The 21,293-nt window shown below is 64.4% G+C and overlaps 2 protein-coding genes across 5 annotated transcripts; both read left to right on the top strand.

Moving 5' to 3' along the window:
* The first annotated feature begins 866 nt into the window (after positions 1-866).
* On the top strand, positions 867-6,594 carry LOC117008718 (acyl-coenzyme A thioesterase THEM4-like). Of its 4 annotated transcripts, XM_033082749.2 has the most exons (7): positions 1,009-1,153; positions 1,314-1,609; positions 2,567-2,753; positions 3,862-3,972; positions 5,024-5,148; positions 6,413-6,511; positions 6,543-6,594. In XM_033082749.2, the coding sequence occupies exons 2-6, from the start codon at positions 1,336-1,338 to the stop codon at positions 6,472-6,474; spliced, it is 759 nt and encodes a 252-aa protein (XP_032938640.1). In that variant the 5' UTR covers positions 1,009-1,153; positions 1,314-1,335; the 3' UTR covers positions 6,475-6,511; positions 6,543-6,594. The 4 variants fall into 4 exon arrangements, with proteins under 4 accessions (XP_032938642.1, XP_032938640.1, XP_032938639.1 ...); XM_033082748.1 differs by having other exon boundaries at positions 6,413-6,594; XM_033082750.1 differs by having other exon boundaries at positions 1,035-1,101; positions 6,413-6,594.
* A 3,891-nt stretch (positions 6,595-10,485) lies between these two features.
* Positions 10,486-20,996, top strand: RORC (RAR related orphan receptor C). The gene is made up of 11 exons (XM_033082581.1): positions 10,486-10,542; positions 10,756-10,845; positions 12,429-12,548; positions 13,527-13,668; positions 14,676-15,101; positions 16,139-16,260; positions 16,339-16,471; positions 17,931-18,038; positions 18,113-18,223; positions 20,027-20,136; positions 20,774-20,996. Exons 1-11 carry the CDS (start codon positions 10,486-10,488, stop codon positions 20,933-20,935), a joined length of 1,581 nt encoding a protein of 526 aa, XP_032938472.1. The 3' UTR covers positions 20,936-20,996.
* Positions 20,997-21,293: the final 297 nt, after the last annotated feature.

Here is a 21,293-nt window from a genome sequence, read left to right as displayed (position 1 = left end):
GTCCCTTTGGGGTCTGTGTCACTCTGGGGTCCCTTTGGGGTCACTCTGGGTGCTTTGGGGCTATAGGGGAGCTGTGGGGGTGACCCCGGGCTCCATGGGGTCCATAAGGGTCCATGAGGGTTTATGGGGTCCATAGGGTCTCCATAAGGTCTCTGTAGGATTCCAGATGGTTCCATAGGGCTCAATGGGTGTCTATAGGGGATCTGTAGGGTTCCATAGATGTCCATATGGTTCCACAGGCTCTCTATAAGGTCTCCATAAGGTCCCAGACAGTTCCATAGGGCTCAATGGGTGTCTATAGGGGATCTACATGGTTTCATAGAGTCTCTATAGGGTTTCTATAAGGTCTCTGTAGGATTCCAGAGAGTTCCATAGGGCTCAGTGGGTGTCTATAGGGGATCTATAGGGTTCCATAGGGTCACTATAGGATTCCAGAGAGTTCCATAGTGCTCAGTGGGTGTCTATAGGGGATCTGTAGGGTTCCATAGGGTCTCTATAAGGTCTCTGTAGGGTTCCATAGAGTCCCAGAGAGTTCCATAGTGCTCAGTGGGTGTCTATAGGGGATCTACAGGGTTCCATAGGGTCTCTATAGGGTCTCCATAGTCTCCCCATAGGGTTCCAGACGGTTCCACAGCCCCGTCCCGCTCCCTCAGGCCCCGCCCCCGGAAGTGGGGAAGCCCCGGAAGCCCCGTGACGTCACCGCGGTGGGCGGGGCCGCGGCGCGCGGGTCCGGACAGGGCTGGGGACACCGGGGGGGACACGGGGGGACAGGGGGAGGAGAGGAGGGGACAGGGGGACAGGGAGCGGGGCACAGAGAGGGGGACAGGGCGGGGACAGAGCGGAGCGGGGGTGCGCGGGCTCGGGGGTCAATGGCTGGGGGCGGGGTGAGCGGTGACGTCACGGACACAAGGCTGTCACCCGCAAGTGTGACGTCACGGCTGGCATCGCTGACCGGCCGTGACGTCACCAACAAACATGGGAAACAGGTGTGACATCACTGGTGTGACATCACTGACCGGGTGTGACATCACTGACCAAGCTGTGACATCATCACCGACCTCACAGACCGCGTGTGACATCTGCAGTGACATCACAGACCGGGTGTGACATCACCAACCAAGTGTGTGACATCAGCAGTGACATCACCAACCAGGTGTGACAACCCCAGTGCCGCCCTACCCCGGGTGTGACCTCACCAGTGACATCACCGTGCCTGTGTGACGTCACCGTGGGGTGGCACAGCCGATGATGTCACCGGTGCTGTCACCCCGGGGTGGCACAGCCGATGACGTCACTGCCCTCTGTCCCCGCAGGTGTGGCTGCTGTCCCCAGGCCATGCTGCGCCAGGGCCGGGCGGTGGCTCGGGCCCTGCTGGCTGTCCCCAGTGTCCCCCTGCTGGCTGTCCCCAGTGTCCCCCTGCTGGCTGTCCCCGCTGTCCCCGCTGTCCCCCGGGCCCGGCGGCGCTGTCACCGCGCGTGTCCCCCGCGGGACCTGGCTGTCCCCAACGCGGGCTGGAGCGAGCGCATGCGGTGGCACTACGGGAAACTGCTGAGCGCCGAGGGGTGGACGCGGCTGCCGTCCTTCCGCAGGGCGCGCCTGCACCAACGGGGTGCGGCACTGTCACTGTCACCTCTGTGTCACCTGTGTCACCTGTCACCTGTGTCACCTGGCACCTGGGTTTCACCTGGGTGTCACCTCTGTCATGTGTGTCACCTGGTACTTCTGTGTCACCTCTGTGTCACCTGGGTGTTACTGTGTGTTACCTGTGTGTCACCTGTCACCTCTGTCACCTCTGTGTCACCTCTGTGTCACCTGTGTCACCTCTGTGTCACCTCTGTGTCACTCTGTGTCACCTCTGTGTCACCTCTATGTCACCTCTGTCACCTGGGTGTCACCTGTGTTACCTGTCATCTGTGTGTCACTGTGTGTCACCTGGGTCATCTGTGTCACTGTGTGTTACCTGTGTGTCACTTGTCACCTGTGTGTCACTGTGTGTCACCTCTGTCACCTGTTTCACCTGTGTCACCTCTCACTTGTGTGTCGCCTCTGTCACCTCTGTGTCACTGTGTGTCACCTGTGTCATCTGTGTCACTGTGTGCCACCTGTGTGTCACCTGGCACCTGGGTGTCACCTGGGTCACTGTGTGTCAGTATGTGTCACCTGTCACCTCTGTGTCACTGTGTGTCACCTGGGTGTCACCTCTGTCATGTGTGTCACCTCTGTGACACCTGGGTCACCTGTCACCTGTGTGTCACCTGTGTGTCACTGTATGTTGCCCGTGTGTTACCTCTGTCACCTCTGTGTCATTTCTGTCACCTGTGTCACCTCTGTGTCACCTCTATGTCACCTCTGTGTCACCTGTGTCATCTGTGTCACCTCTGTCGTCTGTGTCACCTGGGTCACCTCTGTGTCACCTGGGTGTCACCTGTGTGAACTGTGTCACCTGTGTCCCGAATGCCCCCATTGTCCCCAGCCCCCTCTGCTGTGTCCCCATTGTCTTGTCCCCATGTCCTCATGTCCCTGCAGTGTCCCCGTGTCCCCTCTGGTGACAGCGCTGTCCCCGCAGAGGTGCCGGGGCTGGCCGGTGGCGGTGACAGTGACAGTGACAGTGACAGTGCCGGGGACACGCGGCTGTTCCCCAGGGCCATCGAGGGGGACGGGGACGGTTTCGAGTTCGCCATGTTCCTGAGTGTCCCCAAGGGCCGCCTGCGCTGCCTGTGCCAGCCGGGGCCCTTCCTGGAGGGACACCCGGGGTGAGTGCCACCTACTGTCACCTACTGTCACCTCTATTGTCCCCTACTGTCACCTGCTGTTATCCTACTGTCATCTATTGTCATCTACCGTTACCTATTGTCACCTACTGTCACCTCCTGTGCCAGCCGGGGCCCTTCCTGGAGGGACACCCGGGGTGAGTGCCACCAACTGCCACCTCTATTGTCACCTACTGTCACCCACTGTCACCCACTGTCATCTACTGTCACCTCCTGTTATCCTACTGTCACCTCCTGTGCCAGCCGGGGCCCTTCCTGGAGGGACACCCGGGGTGAGTGCCACCAACTGCCACCTACTGTCACCTACTGTCACCTATTGTCACCTACTGTCACATATTGTCACCTACCGTCACCTATTGTCACCTACTGTCACCTCCTGTTATCCTACTGTCACCTCCTGTTATCCTACTGTCACCTATTGTTACCTATTGTCATCTACTGTTATCCTACTGTCACCTATTGTCATCTACTGTCACCTACTGTCACCCCCTGTTATCCTACTGTCACCTACCATCACCTATTGTCACCTATTGTCACCTACTGTCACCTACTGTTATCCTACTGTCACCTCCTGTGCCAGCCGGGGCCCTTCCTGGAGGGACACCCGGGATGAGTGCCACCAACTGTCACCTATTGTCACTTCTATTGTCATTTAATGTCACCTATTGCTTCCTAATGTCACCCACCATCACCAACTGTCACCTACTGTTACCCCTATTGTCACCTATTGTCACTTCCTGTGCCAGCCAAGGCCCTTTCTAGAGGGACACCTGGGGTGACACCCCTGTCACCTCCTCTCATCCCCATGTCCCCACTGTCCCCATTGTCCCTGCTGTCCCCAATGTCCCCGCTGTCCCCATTGTCCCCACTGTCCCCACTGTCCCCACTGTCCCCGCTGTCCCCACTGTCCCCACTGTCTCCATTGTCCCCATTGTCCCCAATGTCCCTGCTGTCCCCATTGTCCCCGCTGTCCCCACTGTCCCTGCTGTCCCCACTGTCCCTGCTGTCCCCATTGTCCCCCGTCCCCCTGTCCCCAATGTCCCCATTGTTCCCGCTGTCCCCGCTGTCCCCATTGTCCCGCTGTCCCCAGGCTGACGCACGGCGGTGCCATCGCCACCCTCATTGACACCTCCCTGGGGACGCTGGCGCTGGCGGTGGCCGGGCGGGTGGTGACAGCCAACCTCAGCATCGACTACGTGGCGTGAGTGGCACTGTCCCCACTGTCCCCAGGGGAGGGGACACAGCTGGGGGGACACCGGGTGGCACTGGGGTAACACGAGGGGACGTTGGAGTGACTGGGGGGGGACATTGAGGTGACCAGGGGACACAGGGGGACACTTGAGGGACACAGGGTGGCAGTGGGGTGACTGTGGGGGGACACTGAGGTGACCAGGGGGACAGAGTGGCACTGGGGTGACCAAGGGGACATTGGGGTGACTGTGAGGGGACACTGAGGTGACATGGGGGACACAGAGTGGCACTGGGGTGACCAAGGGGACATTGGGGGGACTGTGGGGGGACATTGAGGTGACCAGGGGGACACAGGGGGACACTTGAGGGACACAGGCTGGCACTGGGGTGACCAAGGGGACACAGGGTGGCACTGGAGTGACACAAGGGGCCATTGGGGTGACTGGGGGGGGACACTGAGGTGACCAGGGGGACAGAGGGTGGCAATGAGGTGACCAAGGGGACACTTGAGGGACACTGGGAGGACACGCAAGGGGGGACCAGGGGGCACAAGGTGACACTGGGGACACCAGGAGGACCCAGGAGGCCATAACAGTGACCAGGCTGTGGTGTCACTGTGTGTCCCCACTGTCCCCACTGTCCCCACTGTCCCCAGTGTCACCTCCTGTCCCCTGTGTCCCCCTGCGCTCCGTGCTCCTGCTCGAGGCACAGAGGTGACAGTGGGGACAGTGACATTGACAGGGGTGGCACAGGGGGCTATGACAGTGACAGGGCTGGCACAGGGGACAGTGACAGTGACAGGAGTGACATGGAGGGACTGTGACAGTGACAGGGGTGGCACAGGAAGCCCCGGTGTCCCCACTGTCCCCGTTGTCCCCAGGCCCGTCCCCCTGCGCTCCGTGCTCCTGCTGGAGGCACAGCAGTGACACAGGGGGGCAGTGACAGTGACAGGGGTGACACAGGGGGGCAGTGACAGTGACAGGGGTGGCACAGGGGATCCATGGCAGTGACAGGGGTGGCACAGGAAGCCCCGGTGTCCCCACTGTCCCCGTTGTCCCCAGGCCCGTCCCCCTGCGCTCCGTGCTCCTGCTGGACGCGTCCCTGCAGCGCCGCGAGGGCCGGAAACTCTTCCTGGGCTGTGAGCTGAGGGACCCCGAGGGGGAGCCCCTGTACGCCAGGGCCACCGGTGAGGGGACATGGGGACACTGGGGACATTGGGACCCGCTGTACGCCAGGGCCACCGGTGAGGGGACACAGGGACACATTGGGGACACTGGGAGCCGCTGTACGCCAGGGCCACTGGTGAGGGGACACGGGGACACTGCGGACAGCCTGGGGACAGCCTGGGGACAGCCTGGGGACACTGGGGACACTGGGGACACTGGGGACAGCCTGGGGACACTGGGGACACTGGGAGCCGCTGTACGCCAGGGCCACCGGTGAGGGGACACGGGGACACTGGGGACACACTGGGGACACTGGGAGCCGCTGTACGCCAGGGCCACCGGTGAGGGGACATGGGGACATTGGGGACACTGGGACCTGCTGTACGCCAGGGCCACCGGTGAGGGGACACGGGGACACATTGGGGACACTGGGGACACACTGGGGACACTGGGACCCACTGAACGCCAGGGCCACCGGTGAGGGGACATGGGGACACATTGGGGACAGCCTGGGGACACATTGGGGACACTGGGACCCGCTGTACACCAGGGCCACCGGTGAGGGGACATGGGGACATCCTTGGGGGGCTGGGGACAGGGCTAGGGAAAGCCTGGGGACATCAGGGACAGGGCTGGGGACGTTCTGGGGACACTGGGACCTGCTGTACTCCAGGGCCACCAGTGAGGGGACACTGGGGACACACTGGGGACACTGGGGGGGCTGGGGACATCAGGGACAGGGCTGGGGACAGCAGGGAACAGTGGGGACACACTGCACAGAGAGCCACCGGTGAGGGGACAATGGGGACAGAGCTGGGGGGGCTGGGGACAGCCTGGGGACACTGGGACCCGCTGCATGCCAGGGCCACCGGTGAGGGGACATTGGGGACACACTGGGGACACTGGAGGGGCTGGGGACAGCCTGAGGGGGGATGGAGACACCAGGGGACAGTGGGGACACACTGCACGGAGGGCCACCAGTGAGGGGACAATGGGGACATCCTGGAGGGGCTGGGGACATCCTGGGGACATTGGGGACATCCTGGGCACACTGGGACCCGCTGTATGCCAGGGCCACCGGTGAGGGGACATGGGGACACACTGGGGACATCCTTGGGGGGATGGGGACAGCCTGGGGACACCAGGGACACATCTGGGGACAGCAGGGACAGTCTTGGGGGCCTGGGGACACGTGTGGGACACACAGGAGGTGCAGGGGACACTCTGGGGGTCCCCACCTGAGCTGTCCCCTGTGTCCCCTCTCTCTGTCCCCTCTGTCCCCAGGACTCTTCATCCAGCAGGACCCCCCCAAGGAGCCACCGCGGGGAGGGGACAGTGGCCGGTGACGTCACCCGTGTCACCCGCGTGTGTCACCCGGGCCACCCTCGGTGACCCCCCTGGCCCCCAGTGTCACCCTGGGTGTCCCCCCCGTGTCCCCTCTGTCCCCATCAGAGCCGCTGCCACCACCCCTCGTGTCCCTCGTTGTCACTTTGGGGTCCGGGGGGGGGAGGGGACACCCCGAACTTGGGGACTTTGGGGGTCCCCGCGCCCCAAAAGGGGAAATGCGAGGTCACAGCGCCCCAAAAATCGGGAATTTTGGGGTCCCCGTTCCCAAATCTGGGAATTTTGGGGTCTCGGTGCTCCAAATTTTGGAATTTTTGGGGTCTCAGTGCTCCAAAATTTGGAATTTTTGGGGTCTTGGTGCTCCAAAATTTGAATTTTTGGGGTCCCTGCGTCCCAAACTCGGCACTTTGGGGGGTCCTGCACCCCAAAATTGACCCAGAAGGGAGCTCGGGGTCCCTGTACCCCAAAATTTGGAAATTTGGGGTCTCTACACCCCAAAAAAAAACGGAATTTCGGGGGCCGTGTATCCCAAAAATGGGAATTTGGGGGGGTCTGGAGGGTCCTGGTCCCCAAAATTGATCCCAGGCGGGCGCCGGGGGGGTCCCATGGGTGCACCCCAAAAATCGGGTCACTGCGGGGGGTCCCTGCACCCCGAAATTGGGAATTTTGGGCGTTTTTTTGGGGGTCTCTGCACCCCAAAACCGAGCCCGGGCAGGGTGGGGGGGTCCCTGCACCCCAAATTTGGGAACTTTGGGGGGTCCCTGCACCCCAAAACTGAACCGGGAGGGGTCGGGAGGTTTCTGCCCCCCCCCCCCCCCAAATTTCGAGACCCCTCCCCCATTTCCTGGGGGGGTCCCGGGGGTGTTTCCGCCCCTCCCCCACCCCGTCCCCATGTGGGGGGGTCCGGAAAAATTTGGGGTTCCCTTCCGTGCCTCAGTTTCCCTGCGAGGAAATTCGGAACTTTCCCGCGGTTGGGGGAGGGGGGGCAGGATGCTGAGGTGGGGGAGGGGAGGGCGGGGACATTGGGGGGGGGAGGGGCAGGGAAATTTGGGGGGGGAGGGGAGGGGGGGCCCTGAGGCCTTAAAGGGCCCCGCCCGGATCGGGGCTGGAGGGAAACGGAGCCATGAGAGGTGAGGGGGGGAGGGGGGGAGGGGCGGGTGTGCAAGGGGACACGGGATGGACACACCTGTGCACACGCGTGTGTGAGCGGTCATGCGTGCGCGGGGGGTGGTGTGGGCGGCACACGCGTGTTTAGGTGTGTACAGGTGTGTCACGGGCTGTACATGTGTGTCATGGGGAGCACAGGTGTGTCACAGGCTGCACATGTGTGTTATGGGGAGCACATGTTTGTCACAGGGTGGTCATGTGTGTTCCAGGACACACGTGTGTTTTTCAGGCTGTTTTGGGGTGTACATGGGGTGTACATGTGTGTTATGGGGAGCACAGGTGTTTCACGGGCTGTACATGTGTGTTTTGGTGTGTCGTGGGCTGTACACGCCTGTTTCAGGGTGTACATGTGTGCACAGGTGTGTCACGGGCTGTACACGTGTGTCATAGACTGTACACGTGTGTTCCAGGACACACGTGTGTTTTTCAGGCTGTACACGCCTGTTTGGGGGTGTACATGTGTGCCATGGGGAGCACAGGTGTGTCACAGGCTGTACATGTGTGTCATGAGCTGTACATGTGTGTCACAGGCTGTACATGTGTGTCATGAGCTGTACATGTGTGTCACAGGCTGTACATGTGTGTCATGGGCTGTACACGTGTGTTATGCGGAGCACAGGTGTGTCACAGGCTTTACATGTGTGTTCCAGGACACACATGTGTGTTTTGGGCTGTACATGCCTGTTTCGGGGTGTACATGTGTGTCACGGGCTGTACACGTGTGTTTTGGGGTGTACATGTGTGTTATAGGGAGCACAGGTGTTTCATGGGCTGTACATGTGTGTTATGGTGTGTCATGGGCTGCACACATATGTTTTGGTGAGCACAGGTGTGGCACAGGCTGTACATGTTTGTCACAGGCTGTACACACATGTTCCAGGACACACATGTGTGTTTCAGGCTGTATGTGCCTGTTTTGGGTTGTACACGTGTGTCATGGGGTGCACAGGTGTGTCATGGACTGTACATGTGTGTTCCAGTGTTCACAGGTGCATCACAGGCTGTACACGTGTGTTTCAGGACACACGTGTGTTTTTCAGGCTGTACACGCCTGTTTTGGGGTGTACATGTGTGTTATGGGGAGCACAGGTGTGTCACAGGCTGTACATGTTTGTCACAGGCTGTACATGTGTGTTCCAGAACATATGTGTGTATTTTGGGTTGCACACACCTGTTTCAGGGTGTACACTTGTGTTATGGGGAGCACAGGTGTGTCAAGGGCTGTACATGTGTGTTTCAGTGGGCACAGGTGCATCACAGGCTGGACACCTGTGTTCCAGGACACACGTGTGTTTTTCGCGCTGTACACGCCTGTTTCAGGGTGTACATGTGTGCACAGATGTGACACGGGCTGTACATGTGTGTTATGGTGTGTCATGGGCTGCACACGCCTGTTTTGGTGAGCACGGGTGTGTCACAGGCTGCACATGTGTGTCATGGGGAGCACAGGTGTGACACGGCCTGTACATGTTTGTCACATGCTGTACATGTGTGTTCCAGGACACACGTGTGTGTTTCAGACTGTACACACCTGTTTTGGGGTGTACACATGTGTCATGGGGAGCACAGGTTGTCACAGGCTGTACATGTGTGCCATGGGCTGTACATGTGTGTTTTGGTGAGCACAGGTGTGACACGGGCTGTACATGTGTTTTCCAGGGCACACATTTGTTTTTCGGGCTGTACACGTGTGTTATGGGGAGCACAGGTGTGTCACAGGCTATACATGTGTGTTCCAGGACACACGTGTGTGTTTTGGCATGCACACACCTGTTTCAGGGTGTACACGTGTGTTATAGGGAGCACAGGTGTGTCACACGTGTGTCACAGGCTGTACCTGTGTGTCACACGGGATCACGCGTGTTTCAGGACACAGGAGCGTGTCACACGTGTGTCACAGGTCCCACACCTGTGTCACAGGTCCCACATATGAGTCACAGGTCCCACATGCATGTCACAGGTCCCACATATGTGTCATAGGTCTCACATGTGAATCAGAGATCCCACATCCGCGTCACAGGTCCCACACGCGTGTCACACATCCCACATGTGAGTCACAGGTCCCACATGCATGTCACAGGTCCCACATGTGAGTCACACATCCCACATGTGTGTCACAGGTCCCACACGTGTGTCACAGGTCCCACACCCGTGTCCCAGATGTCACACGTGTCCCCTCCCCCTCCCCCAGCCGCGCCCCTCCCCCCCCGCACCTGCGGGTCCCTCCCTTGATGTGGCGGCGGGGGGGGGGAGGGGACCCCGGGGGACCCCGCGGTGACAACGGCGGGGACGCGCAGGTGGCGCCGCGCCACCCCCACCCTGGGGACCGAGGGGGGGCACCCTGGGGGCTGGGGACATTTGTGTCCCCTCTGTGTCCCCATTGTCCCCTCTGTCCCGCCTGTCCCCGGTGTCCCTTCCGTGTCCCCTTTTCCTTTCCCTGTCCCCTCTGTCCCCGCTGTCCCCCGTGTCGCGGTGCCCGGGGCGGGTTTTGCCGGGGGGATCCTGGGGAGTCCCCGGGACTGGTGGACACTGGGGGACACTGGGGGGGCACTGGGGGACACTGGGGGACACTGGGGCACACTGGGGGACACTGGGGGACACTGGGGGACACTGGGGGACACTGGGGGATTGGGATGGATGATGCCGGGGATACTGGTAAGGGTCCCAGTTCGTTACTGGTGTGTCCCAGTGTGTTACTGGTGTTTCGCAGTGTGTCCCAGTGTGTCCCAGTTCATTACTGGTGTGTCCCAGTGTGTTACTGGTGTGTTACTGATGTGTCGCAGTTCGTTACTGGTGTATCCCAGTGTGTCCCAGTACGCCCCAGTTCGTTACTGGTGTGCCCCAGTATGTCCCAGTACGCCCCAGTTCGTTACTGGTGCTGCTGTCGCAGTTGTTGGTCCCGGGTACGGGGGGGGGCGGGGGGGATTGGGGGGCGGCTCCCAGTGCTCCCAGTGCTCCCAGTGCTCCCAGTGCCCCCAGTGCTCCCAGTGCTCCCAGTGCCCCCAGTGCTCCCAGTGCTCCCAGTGCTCCCAGTGCTCCCAGTGTCCCCAGTGTCCCCAGTTCTCCCAGTTCCTGGTTGCCCCCGGGTGCCCCCAATTCCCCGTGGGTGCCCCCAGTGCCCCCAGTTCACGGTTCCCCAGTACCCTCAGTTCCCCCAGTGTCCCCAGTTCTCCCAGTTCCGCAGTTCCCCAGTGGCCCAGTTCCCAGTAGGTGCTCCCAGTGTCCCAGTGTCCCAGTTCCCGGTTCCCCAGTACCCCCAGTGTCCCCAGTTCGCAATGCCTCAGTGCCCCAGTTCCCGGTTCCCCAGTGCCCCCCGTGCCCCCAGTGCCCCAGTTCTCCCAGTTCGCAGTTGCCCGGTACCCCAGTTCCCGGCTCCCCAGTTCCCGATGCCCCAGTTCCCCGTGGGTGCCCCCAGTTCTCCCAGTTCGTAGTGCCCCAGTACCCCCAGTGCCCCCAGTGCCCCAGTTCCCGGGGCCCCAGTTCTCCCAGTTCGCAATGCCTCAGTGCCCCCAGTGCCCCAGTTCTCCCAGTCCCCGGTGCCCCCAGTTCCCGGTTCCCCAGTGTCCTCGGTGCCCCCAGTTCCCCGTGGGTGCCCCCAGTGCCCCCAGTGCCCCGTGGGTGCCCCCAGTTCTCCCAGTGCCCCAGTGCCCCGTGGGTACCCCCAGTGCCCCAGTTCCCGGCTCCCCAGTGTCCCCAGTGCCCCAGTTTCCCGTGTGTGCCCCCGCTGTCCCCGCTGTCCCCGCTGTCCCCGCTGTCCCCGCTGTCCCCGGTTCCCGGCAGGAGCGGCCCCGCCGCGGCGCTTCCCGGCACGGGCTGAGTAATGCGGGGCGCGGGGCTGAGTCAGCGCCACCAAACCCGGTGTCCCCCCCTGTCCCCCCCTGTCCCCCCCTGTCCCCCGCTGTCCCCCTTTGTCACCCTCCGGTCCCCCCCGGGCCCCCCCGGCCGGATGCGCGGGCGGCGCCGGCCCCAAAAAACTGGGGCAGGAGGAAGAGGAGGGAGGGGACACGCGGGCAGCGGGGGTCACACGTGTCCTGGTGTCACACGTGTCCGAGTGTCACACATGTGAGTGGGGTGTCACACATGTCCAGATGTCACACGTGTCCGGGTGTCACATGTATTGAGTGTGTCACACCTGTGTGAGTGTCACACATGTGCAGGTGTGTCTCACACATGTCCAGGTGTGTCACATGTGAGTGGGGTGTCACACATGTCAGGGTGTCACACCTGTCTGAGTGAGTGTCACACCAGTCTGGGTGTGTCACACACATGTCCAGGTGTGCCACCATACTGGGAGCTCCCAGCGCTGTACTGGGCCATACTGGGAGCTCCCAGCGCTGTACTGGGCCATACTGGGAGCTCCCAGCGCTGTACTGGGCCATACTGGGAGCTCCCAGCGCTGTACTGGGCCATACTGGGAGCTCCCAGCGCTGTACTGGGCCATACTGGGAGCTCCCAGCGCTGTATTGGGCCATACTGGGAGCTCCCAGCTCTGTACTGGGCCATACTGGGAGCTCCCAGCGCTGCACTGGGCCATACTGGGAGCTCCCAGCGCTGTATTGGGCCATACTGGGAGCTCCCAGCGCTGTACTGGGCCATACTGGGAGCTCCCAGTGCTGTACTGGGCCCCGCGCGTTTCCTGCCCCGGGGCCGTGTCCCAGTTGTGGCTTTGTGGCTCCGGCAGCCGCCGGCACTGGGTGACACTGGGGACATTGGGGACATCGGGGGGGGGGGGCTCAGGGGACACCGGGGACGTTGGGGACACGGGTGGCACTGCTGGTGTCCTGTGCCAGTGTCCCCGTGTCACTGTCCCCGTGTCCCCCCAGCCCACATCGAGGTGATTCCCTGCAAGATCTGCGGGGACAAATCCTCCGGGGTGCACTACGGGGTCATCACCTGCGAGGGCTGCAAGGTGACACCGGGGACAGGGGGGACGGGGGGGGACATGGGGGGCCATATTGGGGGCATGGGGACATGTGAGAGGTAAGGGGGGACATGGGGACCTTGGGGACAAGGGGGGATGTGGGAACATGGGGATGGGGGGTGCATTGGGGACATGGGGACAGGGAGAGACATGGGGATAGGGGAACAGGGGGGCAGAGGGACATGGGGACATGGGGACAGAGGGATATGGGGACAGGGACAGAGGGACAGGTGGACATGGGGATGGGGACATGGGGACAGGGGGGATGGGGAGGACAGAGGGACATGAGGACATGAGGACACGGGGACATGGGGACATGGGGACATGGAGGATGAGGGTACAGTGGGGACACGGGGACACGGGGACATGGGGACAGGGGGACATGGGGACAGGGGGACACGGGGACGGGGGGACATGGGGACAGGGGGACAGGGGGATAGGGGAACATGGGGAGGACAGAGGGACATGGGGACATGGGGGATGAGGGGACAGTGGGGACACGGAGACACGGGGATATGGGGACAAGGGGACATGGGGACAGGGGGACATGGGGACATGGGGGATGAGGGGACAGTGGGGACACGGAGACACGGGGATATGGGGACAGGGGGACAGGAGGACATGGGGACAGCAGGGACGGGGGGGACAGGAGGACAGGGGGACATGGGGACATGGCGACAGGGGAACAGGGGGACAGGAGGACAGGGGGACATAGGGACAGCGGGGACGGGGGGGATATGGAGATGGGGACAGAGGGACACGGGGGACATGGGGACGGGGTGATAAGGGGACAGTGGGGACACCGGGACATGGGTTGATGTGGGAGTTCCACGGGGTGCCGTGCTGTGACACTGATGACACTGGTGCCACAGTGCCACAGTGCCACTGGTGAAACTGGTGACACGGTGCCACTGGTGACACGGTGCCACTGGTGCCACATGTCCCCGGTGTCGCCGTGTCCCGCAGGGTTTCTTCCGGCGCAGCGAGCGGCGCGGGCCCAGCCTGGCGTGCAGCCGCGGGCAGCGCTGCGACATCGACCGCGCCACCCGCACCCGCTGCCAGCACTGCCGCCTGCAGAAGTGTCTGCGCCTCGGCATGTCCCGGGCCGGTGTGTGACACGGGGACAGCGCGGCGACAGCGGGGACAGCGTGGGGACAGTGCGGGGATAGCGCGGGGACAGCGTGGGGATAGCGCGGGGACAGCGCGGGGACAAGGGGATAGCGGGGGGACAGCGGGGGGACAGCGGGGACAGCGCCACTGGGCTTGGGGACATCGATTTGTGACTCTGGGGACGGTGACACTGGGCCTGGGGACACAGGGGACTGGGGACACCGCAGGGGTAGCGCCACTGAGCCTGGGGACATCAATTTGTGACCCTGGGGACATCTGTATCCCCTGGGGACACCACCCTGTGACCCTTGGGACACCCGGCTCCGGGCTTGGGGACATCTCCCCATGACCCTGGGGACACCTCCCCGTGACCCTGAGGACACTGCCCTGTGACCTGGGGACACCACCCTGTGATCCTGGGGACATCTATGCCCCCTTGGGGACACTGCCCTGTGACCCTGGGGACATCTGTACCCCCTTGGGAACACCTCCTCCTGACCCTGGGGACACCTGTGCCCCCCTGGGGACACCGCCCTGTGACCCTGGGGACATCGATCTGTGACCCTGGGGACATCTGTACCCCCTGGGGACACCTCCCTCTGACCCTGGGGACATCGGTTTGTGACCCTGGGGACATCTGTACCCCCTGGGGACACCTCCCCCTGACCCTGGGGACACCCCCCTGTGACCTGGGGACATCGATTTTTGATCCTGGGGACATCTCTACTCCCTGGGGACACCGCCCTGTGACCCTGGGGACATCTGTACCCCCTTGGGACACCGCCCTGTGACCTTGGGGACAGCTGGACCCCGCTCCCCCGGTGTCCCCTCCCATCTGTCCCCTAAATCTGGAGCCACCCGTCCCCTCCCCCGAGGACACTTGTCCCCACCCTGGCGCCGGTGACAGTCGGTGAGGAAGAGCCGTGTGGCGGCTCTGCGACACCGCCGTGTCACCCGCTGTCCCCTCTGTCCCCGTGTCACCCGCTGTCCCCTCTGTCCCCGCAGCCGTCAAGTTCGGCCGCATGTCCAAGCAGCAGCGGGACCGGCTGCAGGCAGAGGTGCTGCAACAGCTGGAGCGGCGGGAGAACCGGGAACATCTGGAACAGCTGGAGCGGCGGGAGAACCGGGAACAGCTGGAACAGCTGGAACGGCGGGAGAACCGGGAACATCTGGAACATCTGGAACAGCTGGACCAGCCGGAACCGCAGGGCAAATGGGGAAAGGGGGAACAGCGGGAGCAGGAACGGGAGGCGCAGGGGACACCGCAGCCACCCCCCGCGGGGCGCTGTCCCCTGCTGTCCCCCGCTGTCCCCGCGGAGGAGGTGACAAAGCGGGGACAGGATGGGGACAGGGCGGGGACAGCGGGGACAGCGCCGTCTCCTGACCCCGGTGCTGGCGGCGTCCCGGAGTCACCGCCGGGGCTGGAGATCGGTGAGTGGCCCTGGGGACTGTCACTGTCACCTGGGGGTGGCAGTGTCACCTGTTCGGGCAGGGATGGTGGGACATAGGGCTGGTGGCACCTCGGGATGTCACCTGCGGGTGCTCCACGGGGGTGACACCCGACTCCATCACTGATGGCACCCAGCTCTGTCACCCGTGGGCGGTGGCACCTGCGTGTGACACCCGTGGATGCTCCACGCTGGTGACCTGCCGAGGTCACACACCGGGCCACCCTCCATGTCCCCACGCCTGTCCCCAAGCCCTGCATGTCCCCTCAGAGCTGCTGACACAGTGTCCTGCTGTCACACTGTGTCACCCGTGTCCCCTCAGAGTGTCCTGCTGTCACACTGTGTCACCCGTGTCCCCTCAGAGCTGCTGACACAGAGTGTCCTGCTGTCACACTGTGTCACCCGTGTCCCCTCAGAGTGTCCTGCTGTCACACTGTGTCACCCGTGTCCCCTCAGAGTGTCCTGCTGTCACTCTGTGTCACCCGTGTCCCCTCAGAGTGTCCTGCTGTCACACTGTGTCACCCGTGTCCCCTCAGAGCTGCTGACACAGAGTGTCCTGCTGTCACACTGTGTCACCCGTGTCCCCTCAGAGTGTCCTGCTGTCACAGTGTGTCACCCGTGTCCCCTCAGAGTGTCCTGCTGTCACACTGTGTCACCCGTGTCCCCTCAGAGCTGCTGACACAGAGTGTCCTGCTGTCACAGTGTGTCACCCGTGTCCCCTCAGAGCTGCTGACACAGAGTGTCCTGCTGTCACAGTGTGTCACCCGTGTCCCCTCAGAGCTGCTGACACAGAGTGTCCTGCTGTCACACTGTGTCACCCGTGTCCCCTCAGAGCTGCTGACACAGAGTGTCCTGCTGTCACACTGTGTCACCCGTGTCCCCTCAGAGTGTCCTGCTGTCACACTGTGTCACCCGTGTCCCCTCAGAGTGTCCTGCTGTCACACTGTGTCACCCGTGTCCCCTCAGAGCTGCTGACACAGAGTGTCCTGCTGTCACACTGTGTCACCCGTGTCCCCTCAGAGCTGCTGACACAGAGTGTCCTGCTGTCACACCGCGCCACGTGTCACCCCCGCGCCGAGGAGCTGCAGGGACACCGCTGGGCCACCTTCACCCGCGAGGAGATCTGCGCCTACCAGAGCCAGGTGCGGGGCGGGCAGGGGACACGGCTGTCCCCAGGGGTGTCCCCAGGGGTGGCCCCGGGGTGACAGCCGCTCCCGCAGCCCATGGCAGAGATGTGGCAGCGCTGTGCCCGCCGTGTCACCGAGGCCATCGAGCGCGTGGTGGAGTTCGCCAAACGCCTGCGCGGCTTCCTGGAGCTCAGCCAGCACGACCAGATCGTCCTGCTCAAGGCTGGTGCGCGGCCACCGCGTCCCCAGAGCCACTGCCACCAGCCCAGAGCCACTGCCACCCGCCCAGGGCCACTGCCACCCGCCCAGGGTCACTGCCACCAGCCCAGGGCCACTGCCACCCACCCAGGGCCACTGCCACCCGCTCCAGGGTCACTGCCACCCGCCCAGGGCCACTGCCACCAGCCCAGGGCCACTGCCACCAACCCAGGGCCACTGCCACCCGCCCAGAGCCACTGCCACCAGCCCAGGGCCACTGCCACCAGCCCAGGGCCACCGCGTCCCCGGGCCACTGCCACCCGCCCAGGGTCACTGCCACCCGCCCAGGGCCACTGCCACCCGCCCAGGGCCACTGCCACCTGCCCAGGGCCACCGCCATCAGCCCAGGGCCACTGCCACCAGCCCAGGGCCACTGCCACCAGCCCAGAGCCACTGCCACCCGCCCAGGGCCACTGCCACCAGCCCAGAGCCACTGCCACCCGCCCAGGGCCACTGCCACCAGCCCAGGGCCACTGCCATCAGCCCAGAGCCACTGCCACCAGCCCAGGGCCACTGCCACCAGCCCAGGGCCACTGCCACCCGCCCAGGGCCACTGCCACCCGCCCAGGGCCACTGCCACCAAACCAGGGCCACCGCGGGCCCGGTGCACAGTCACAGGGACACCCTGTCCCCTTGTCCCCAGCCCCAGGGACAGCCCATCCCATTGTCCCCAGCCCCAGGGACACCCTGTGCCCTTGTCCCCAGCCCCAGGGACAGCCCATTCCATTGTCACCAGCCCCAGGGCCACCCCATTCCATTGTCACCAGCCCCGGGGCCACCCTGTCCCCTTTCTCCACAGCCCCAGAGCCATCCTGTCCCCTTATTCCCAGACTTGTGGCCACCCCATCCCTTCGTCCCCAACCCCAGGGCCACCTTGTCCCTTTGTCCCCAGCCCCAGGGACAGCCCATCCCATTGTCACCATCCCCAGGGCCACCTTGTCCCCTTGTCCCCAGCCCCAGGGACACCCTGTGCCCTTGTCCCCATCCCCAGGGCCACCTCACTCCCTTGTCCCCAGTCCTGGGTACCCCTCATCTCCTTGTCCCCCACCCTGGGGACACCCTGCTGTCCTTGTCCCAGGGCCACTCTGTCCCCCTGTCCCCAGCCCCAGGCCACCCTGTCTCTCTGTCCCCAGCCCCAGGCCACCCTGTCCCACTGTCCCCAGACCTAGGACCAGCCTGTCCCCTTGTGACAATCCCGTGTGTCCCACGGGGAGGTGACAGTCCCCAAAGTCCCCTCATCCTCCCTGAGGAGGTGACAATCCCGTGTGTCCCACAGCGAGGTGACAATCCCTAAAAGTCCCCTCATCCTCCCTGGGGAGGTGACACCGCCCCGGGCCACCACCGCGGTGTCCCCGCCGCAGCCCCTGGTGGCGGGTGGCGGTGTCGCCGGTGCCAGCAGCGCTGTCGCCGCCCCGCGGGGGTCACAGGTGCCATGGAGGTTGTCCTGGTCCGGATGTGTCGCGCCTTCGACGCCGCCACCCGCACGGTTCTGTTCGAGGGCAAACTGGCCGGGCCGGAGCTCTTCCGCTCGCTGGGTAGGGCGGCGACGCGGGTGGGGGACAGCGCGGGGACAGCGCGGGGACGGGAGGTGACACGGAGCTGTCCCCAGGGTGTCCCGAGCTCGTCGCGTCCATCTTCGACCTGGCGCAGGGGCTGAGCGCGCTGCGCTGCTCCGAGAGCGAGCTGGGGCTGCTGAGCGCGCTGCTGCTCGTCAACGCCGGTCAGCCACCGCCCTGTCCCCTCTGTGTCCCCGCGTGTCCCCTCAGCATCCCCTCGTGTCCCCTCGTGTCCTTCTGTGTCCCCTCAGCATCCTCTCGTGTCCCCTCCGTGTCCCCTCAGCATCCCCTCGTGTCCCCTCAGCATCCTCCCGTGTCCCCTCGTGTCCCCTCAGCATCCTCCCGTGTCCCCTCGTGTCCCCTCAGCATCCCTCCGTGTCCCCTCGTGTCCCCTCAGCATCCTCCCGTGTCCTTCTGTGTCCCCTCGTGTCCCTCCAGCATCCCTCCATGTCTCTCCGTGTCCCCTCAGCATCCTCCCGTGTCCCTCCATGTCCTCCCGTGTCCATCCATGTCCCCTCCGTGTCCCCCTGTGTCCCCTCAGAATCCCCTCGTGTCCCTCTGTGTCCATCCATGTCCCCTCAGCATCTCCCCGTGTCCCCTCCGTGTCCCCTCAGCATCCCCTCGTGTCCCCTCGTGTCCCTCCAGCATCCCTCCGTGTCCCCGCCGTGTCCATCCATGTCCCCTCCGTGTCCCCTCAGCACCCTCCCGTGTCCCTCTGTGTCCCCTCATCATCCCCGGTGTCCATCCATGTCCCCTCCGTGTCCCCTCAGCATCCCCCCGTGTCCCCTCAGCACGCTCCCGTGTCTCTCCCGTGTGCCTCCGTGTCCCCTCGTGTCCCCTCAGCATCCCCTCGTGTCCCTCCGTGTCCATCCATGTCCCCTCACCATCCTCTCCTGTCCCCTCGTGTCCCCTCAGCACCTTCCCGTGTCCCCCTGTGTCCCCTTAGCATCCTCCCGTGTCCCCTCCTGTCCCCTCAGTATCCCCCGTGTGTCCCTCCGTGTCCCCTCATCATCCCCCGTGTCCCTCCCGTGTCCCTCCGTGTCCCCTCAGCATCCCCTCGTGTCCCTCCGTGTCCTCCCGTGTCCCCTCAACATCTCCCCGTGTCCCCCTCCGTGTCCCCTCCGTATCCCCTCGTGTCCCTTCATGTCCCTGCATGTACCCCCGTGTCCCCTCCGTGTCTTCCTGTGTCTATCCATGTCCCCTCCGTGTCCTCCCGTGTGCCCTCCGTGTCCTCCTCTGTCTCTCCGTGTCCCCTCAGCATCCCCTCGTGTCCCTCCGTGTCCCCTCGTGTCCCTCCAGCATCCCTCCGTGTCCCCTCATCATCCCCCGTGTCCCCCTCCGTGTCCTCCCGTGTCCATCCATGTCCCCTCCGTGTCCTCCCGTGTCCCTCCGTGTCTCCTCAGCACCTTCCCGTGTCCCTCCGTGTCCCCTTAGCATCCCCTGTGTCCCTCCGTGTCCCCGCCGTGTCCCTTCGTGTCCTTCCAGCGTCTCCCCGTGTCCCCCTTGTGTCCCTCCATGTACCCCCTCCGTGTCCCTCTCCGTGTCCCTCCCGTGTCCTCCCAGCGTCCCCGCCCCGTGTCCCGGTGTCCCCGTGTCCCCGTGTCCCTCCCCCCGGGCTCCCCAGGGAGGGTTTGCCCCAAACCCGCGGGGTTTGTCCTAAAGCGGGATGGGGTGTCACCACAGTGTCCCCAGGGTGTCCCCAAGGTGTCCCCACCCTGCGTGTCGTCTGTCGCACCCCCTATCACAGACGCTTTCTGTCCCCAGCTCTGTCCCTGTCCCCACACTGTGTCCCTGTCCCCTCACCTGTCCGTGTCCCCTCACCTGTCCGTGTCCCCTCACCCCTGTGGTGTCCCCACACTGTGTCCCTGTCCCCACACTGTGTCCGTGTCCCCACACCCTGTGGTGTCCCCACACTGTGTCCGTGTCCCCTCACCTGTCCCTGTCCCCTCACCCTGTGGTGTCCCCAGGCCGGCCGTGGCTGCAGGACCGGCCGCGGGTGGCCCGGCTCCAGGGACATCTGGATGTCGCCTTCCGGCTCCTGCTGCGCCGGACCCGCCGCGAGGGACTCCTGGCCAGGGTGGGGACACGGGGGACACCGGGGAGGACACGGGGAGGGGACACTGGGGGGGACACGGGGGGACACCGGGGAGGGACACGGGGAGGGGACACCGGGAGAGGAGGGGACACGGGGAGGGGACACTGGGGGGGACACGGGAGGACACCGGGGAGGGACACGGAGAGGGGACACCGGGAGAGGAGGGGACACGGGGAGGGGACACGGGGAGGGGACACGGCGGGGGCATCGGGGGACACGGGGGGACACCGGGGGGGACACGGGGAGGGGACACTGGGAGGGGACACCGGGGGGGACACGGGGAGGGGACACCGGGAGAGGAGGGGACACGGGGAGGGGACACGGGGAGGGGACACGGGGAGGGGACACTGGGGGGGACACGGGAAGGGACACGGGGAGGGGACACTGGGGAGGACACTGGGGCGCTGCGGGAGTAGAGGGTCCCCTCTACGTGTCCGTGCGGTGACAGCCGTGTCCCCACGCGTGCCCGCGGTGTCACAGCCGTGTCCCCGCGGTGACAGCCGTGTCCCCACGTGTGCCCGTGCTGTCACAGCCGTGTCCCCGCGGTGACAGCCGTGTCCCCAAGTGTGTCCGCGGTGTCACAGCCGTGTCCCCGCGGTGACAGCCGTGTCCCCCCCAGCTGCCCTCCCCGGGCCAGCTCCGCGCTCTCTGCTCGCAGCACCTGGAGCAGGTCCAGGCCTTCCGCCGCCTCCACCCCGGGGTGGTCTCGGCCTCCTTCCCCCCGCTCTACCGGGAGCTCTTCGCCGCCGACCCCGCCGATGTCCCCGCGGGGACGCGCTGAGAGGGGCCCGGGGACCACCGGGACCTCCGGGACCTCCGGGATCACCGGGACCTCCGGGACCACCGGGACCAGCCCTGACCCCGCTGAGCCCGACCCCGGGACCACCGGGACCATCGGGACCACCGGGACCACCAGGACCACCGGGACCACCGGGATCACCGGGACCGCCCCTGCACCTGGGGACACCTGCGGGTGCTCCCACGCAGGCACGTGCCGGGAATGCGGCACCTGGCGAGGCTCTGTCACCCGTGGGTGTCCCACGGGGACAGTGGGGAGTGGCGGCGGCTGCGTTTGAGCGGAATAAAAGCGATTTTGGGGACGGCGTGTCCGGGGGCTCCGTCACGGGGGCACGCGGGGA

Source organism: Catharus ustulatus, chromosome 30, assembly GCF_009819885.2.
Source record: "Catharus ustulatus isolate bCatUst1 chromosome 30, bCatUst1.pri.v2, whole genome shotgun sequence".
Taxonomy (NCBI): Eukaryota; Metazoa; Chordata; class Aves; order Passeriformes; family Turdidae; genus Catharus; species Catharus ustulatus.
Note: the sequence above shows the minus strand (reverse complement) of the source record. Positions and strands in the feature narration are given on the sequence as shown.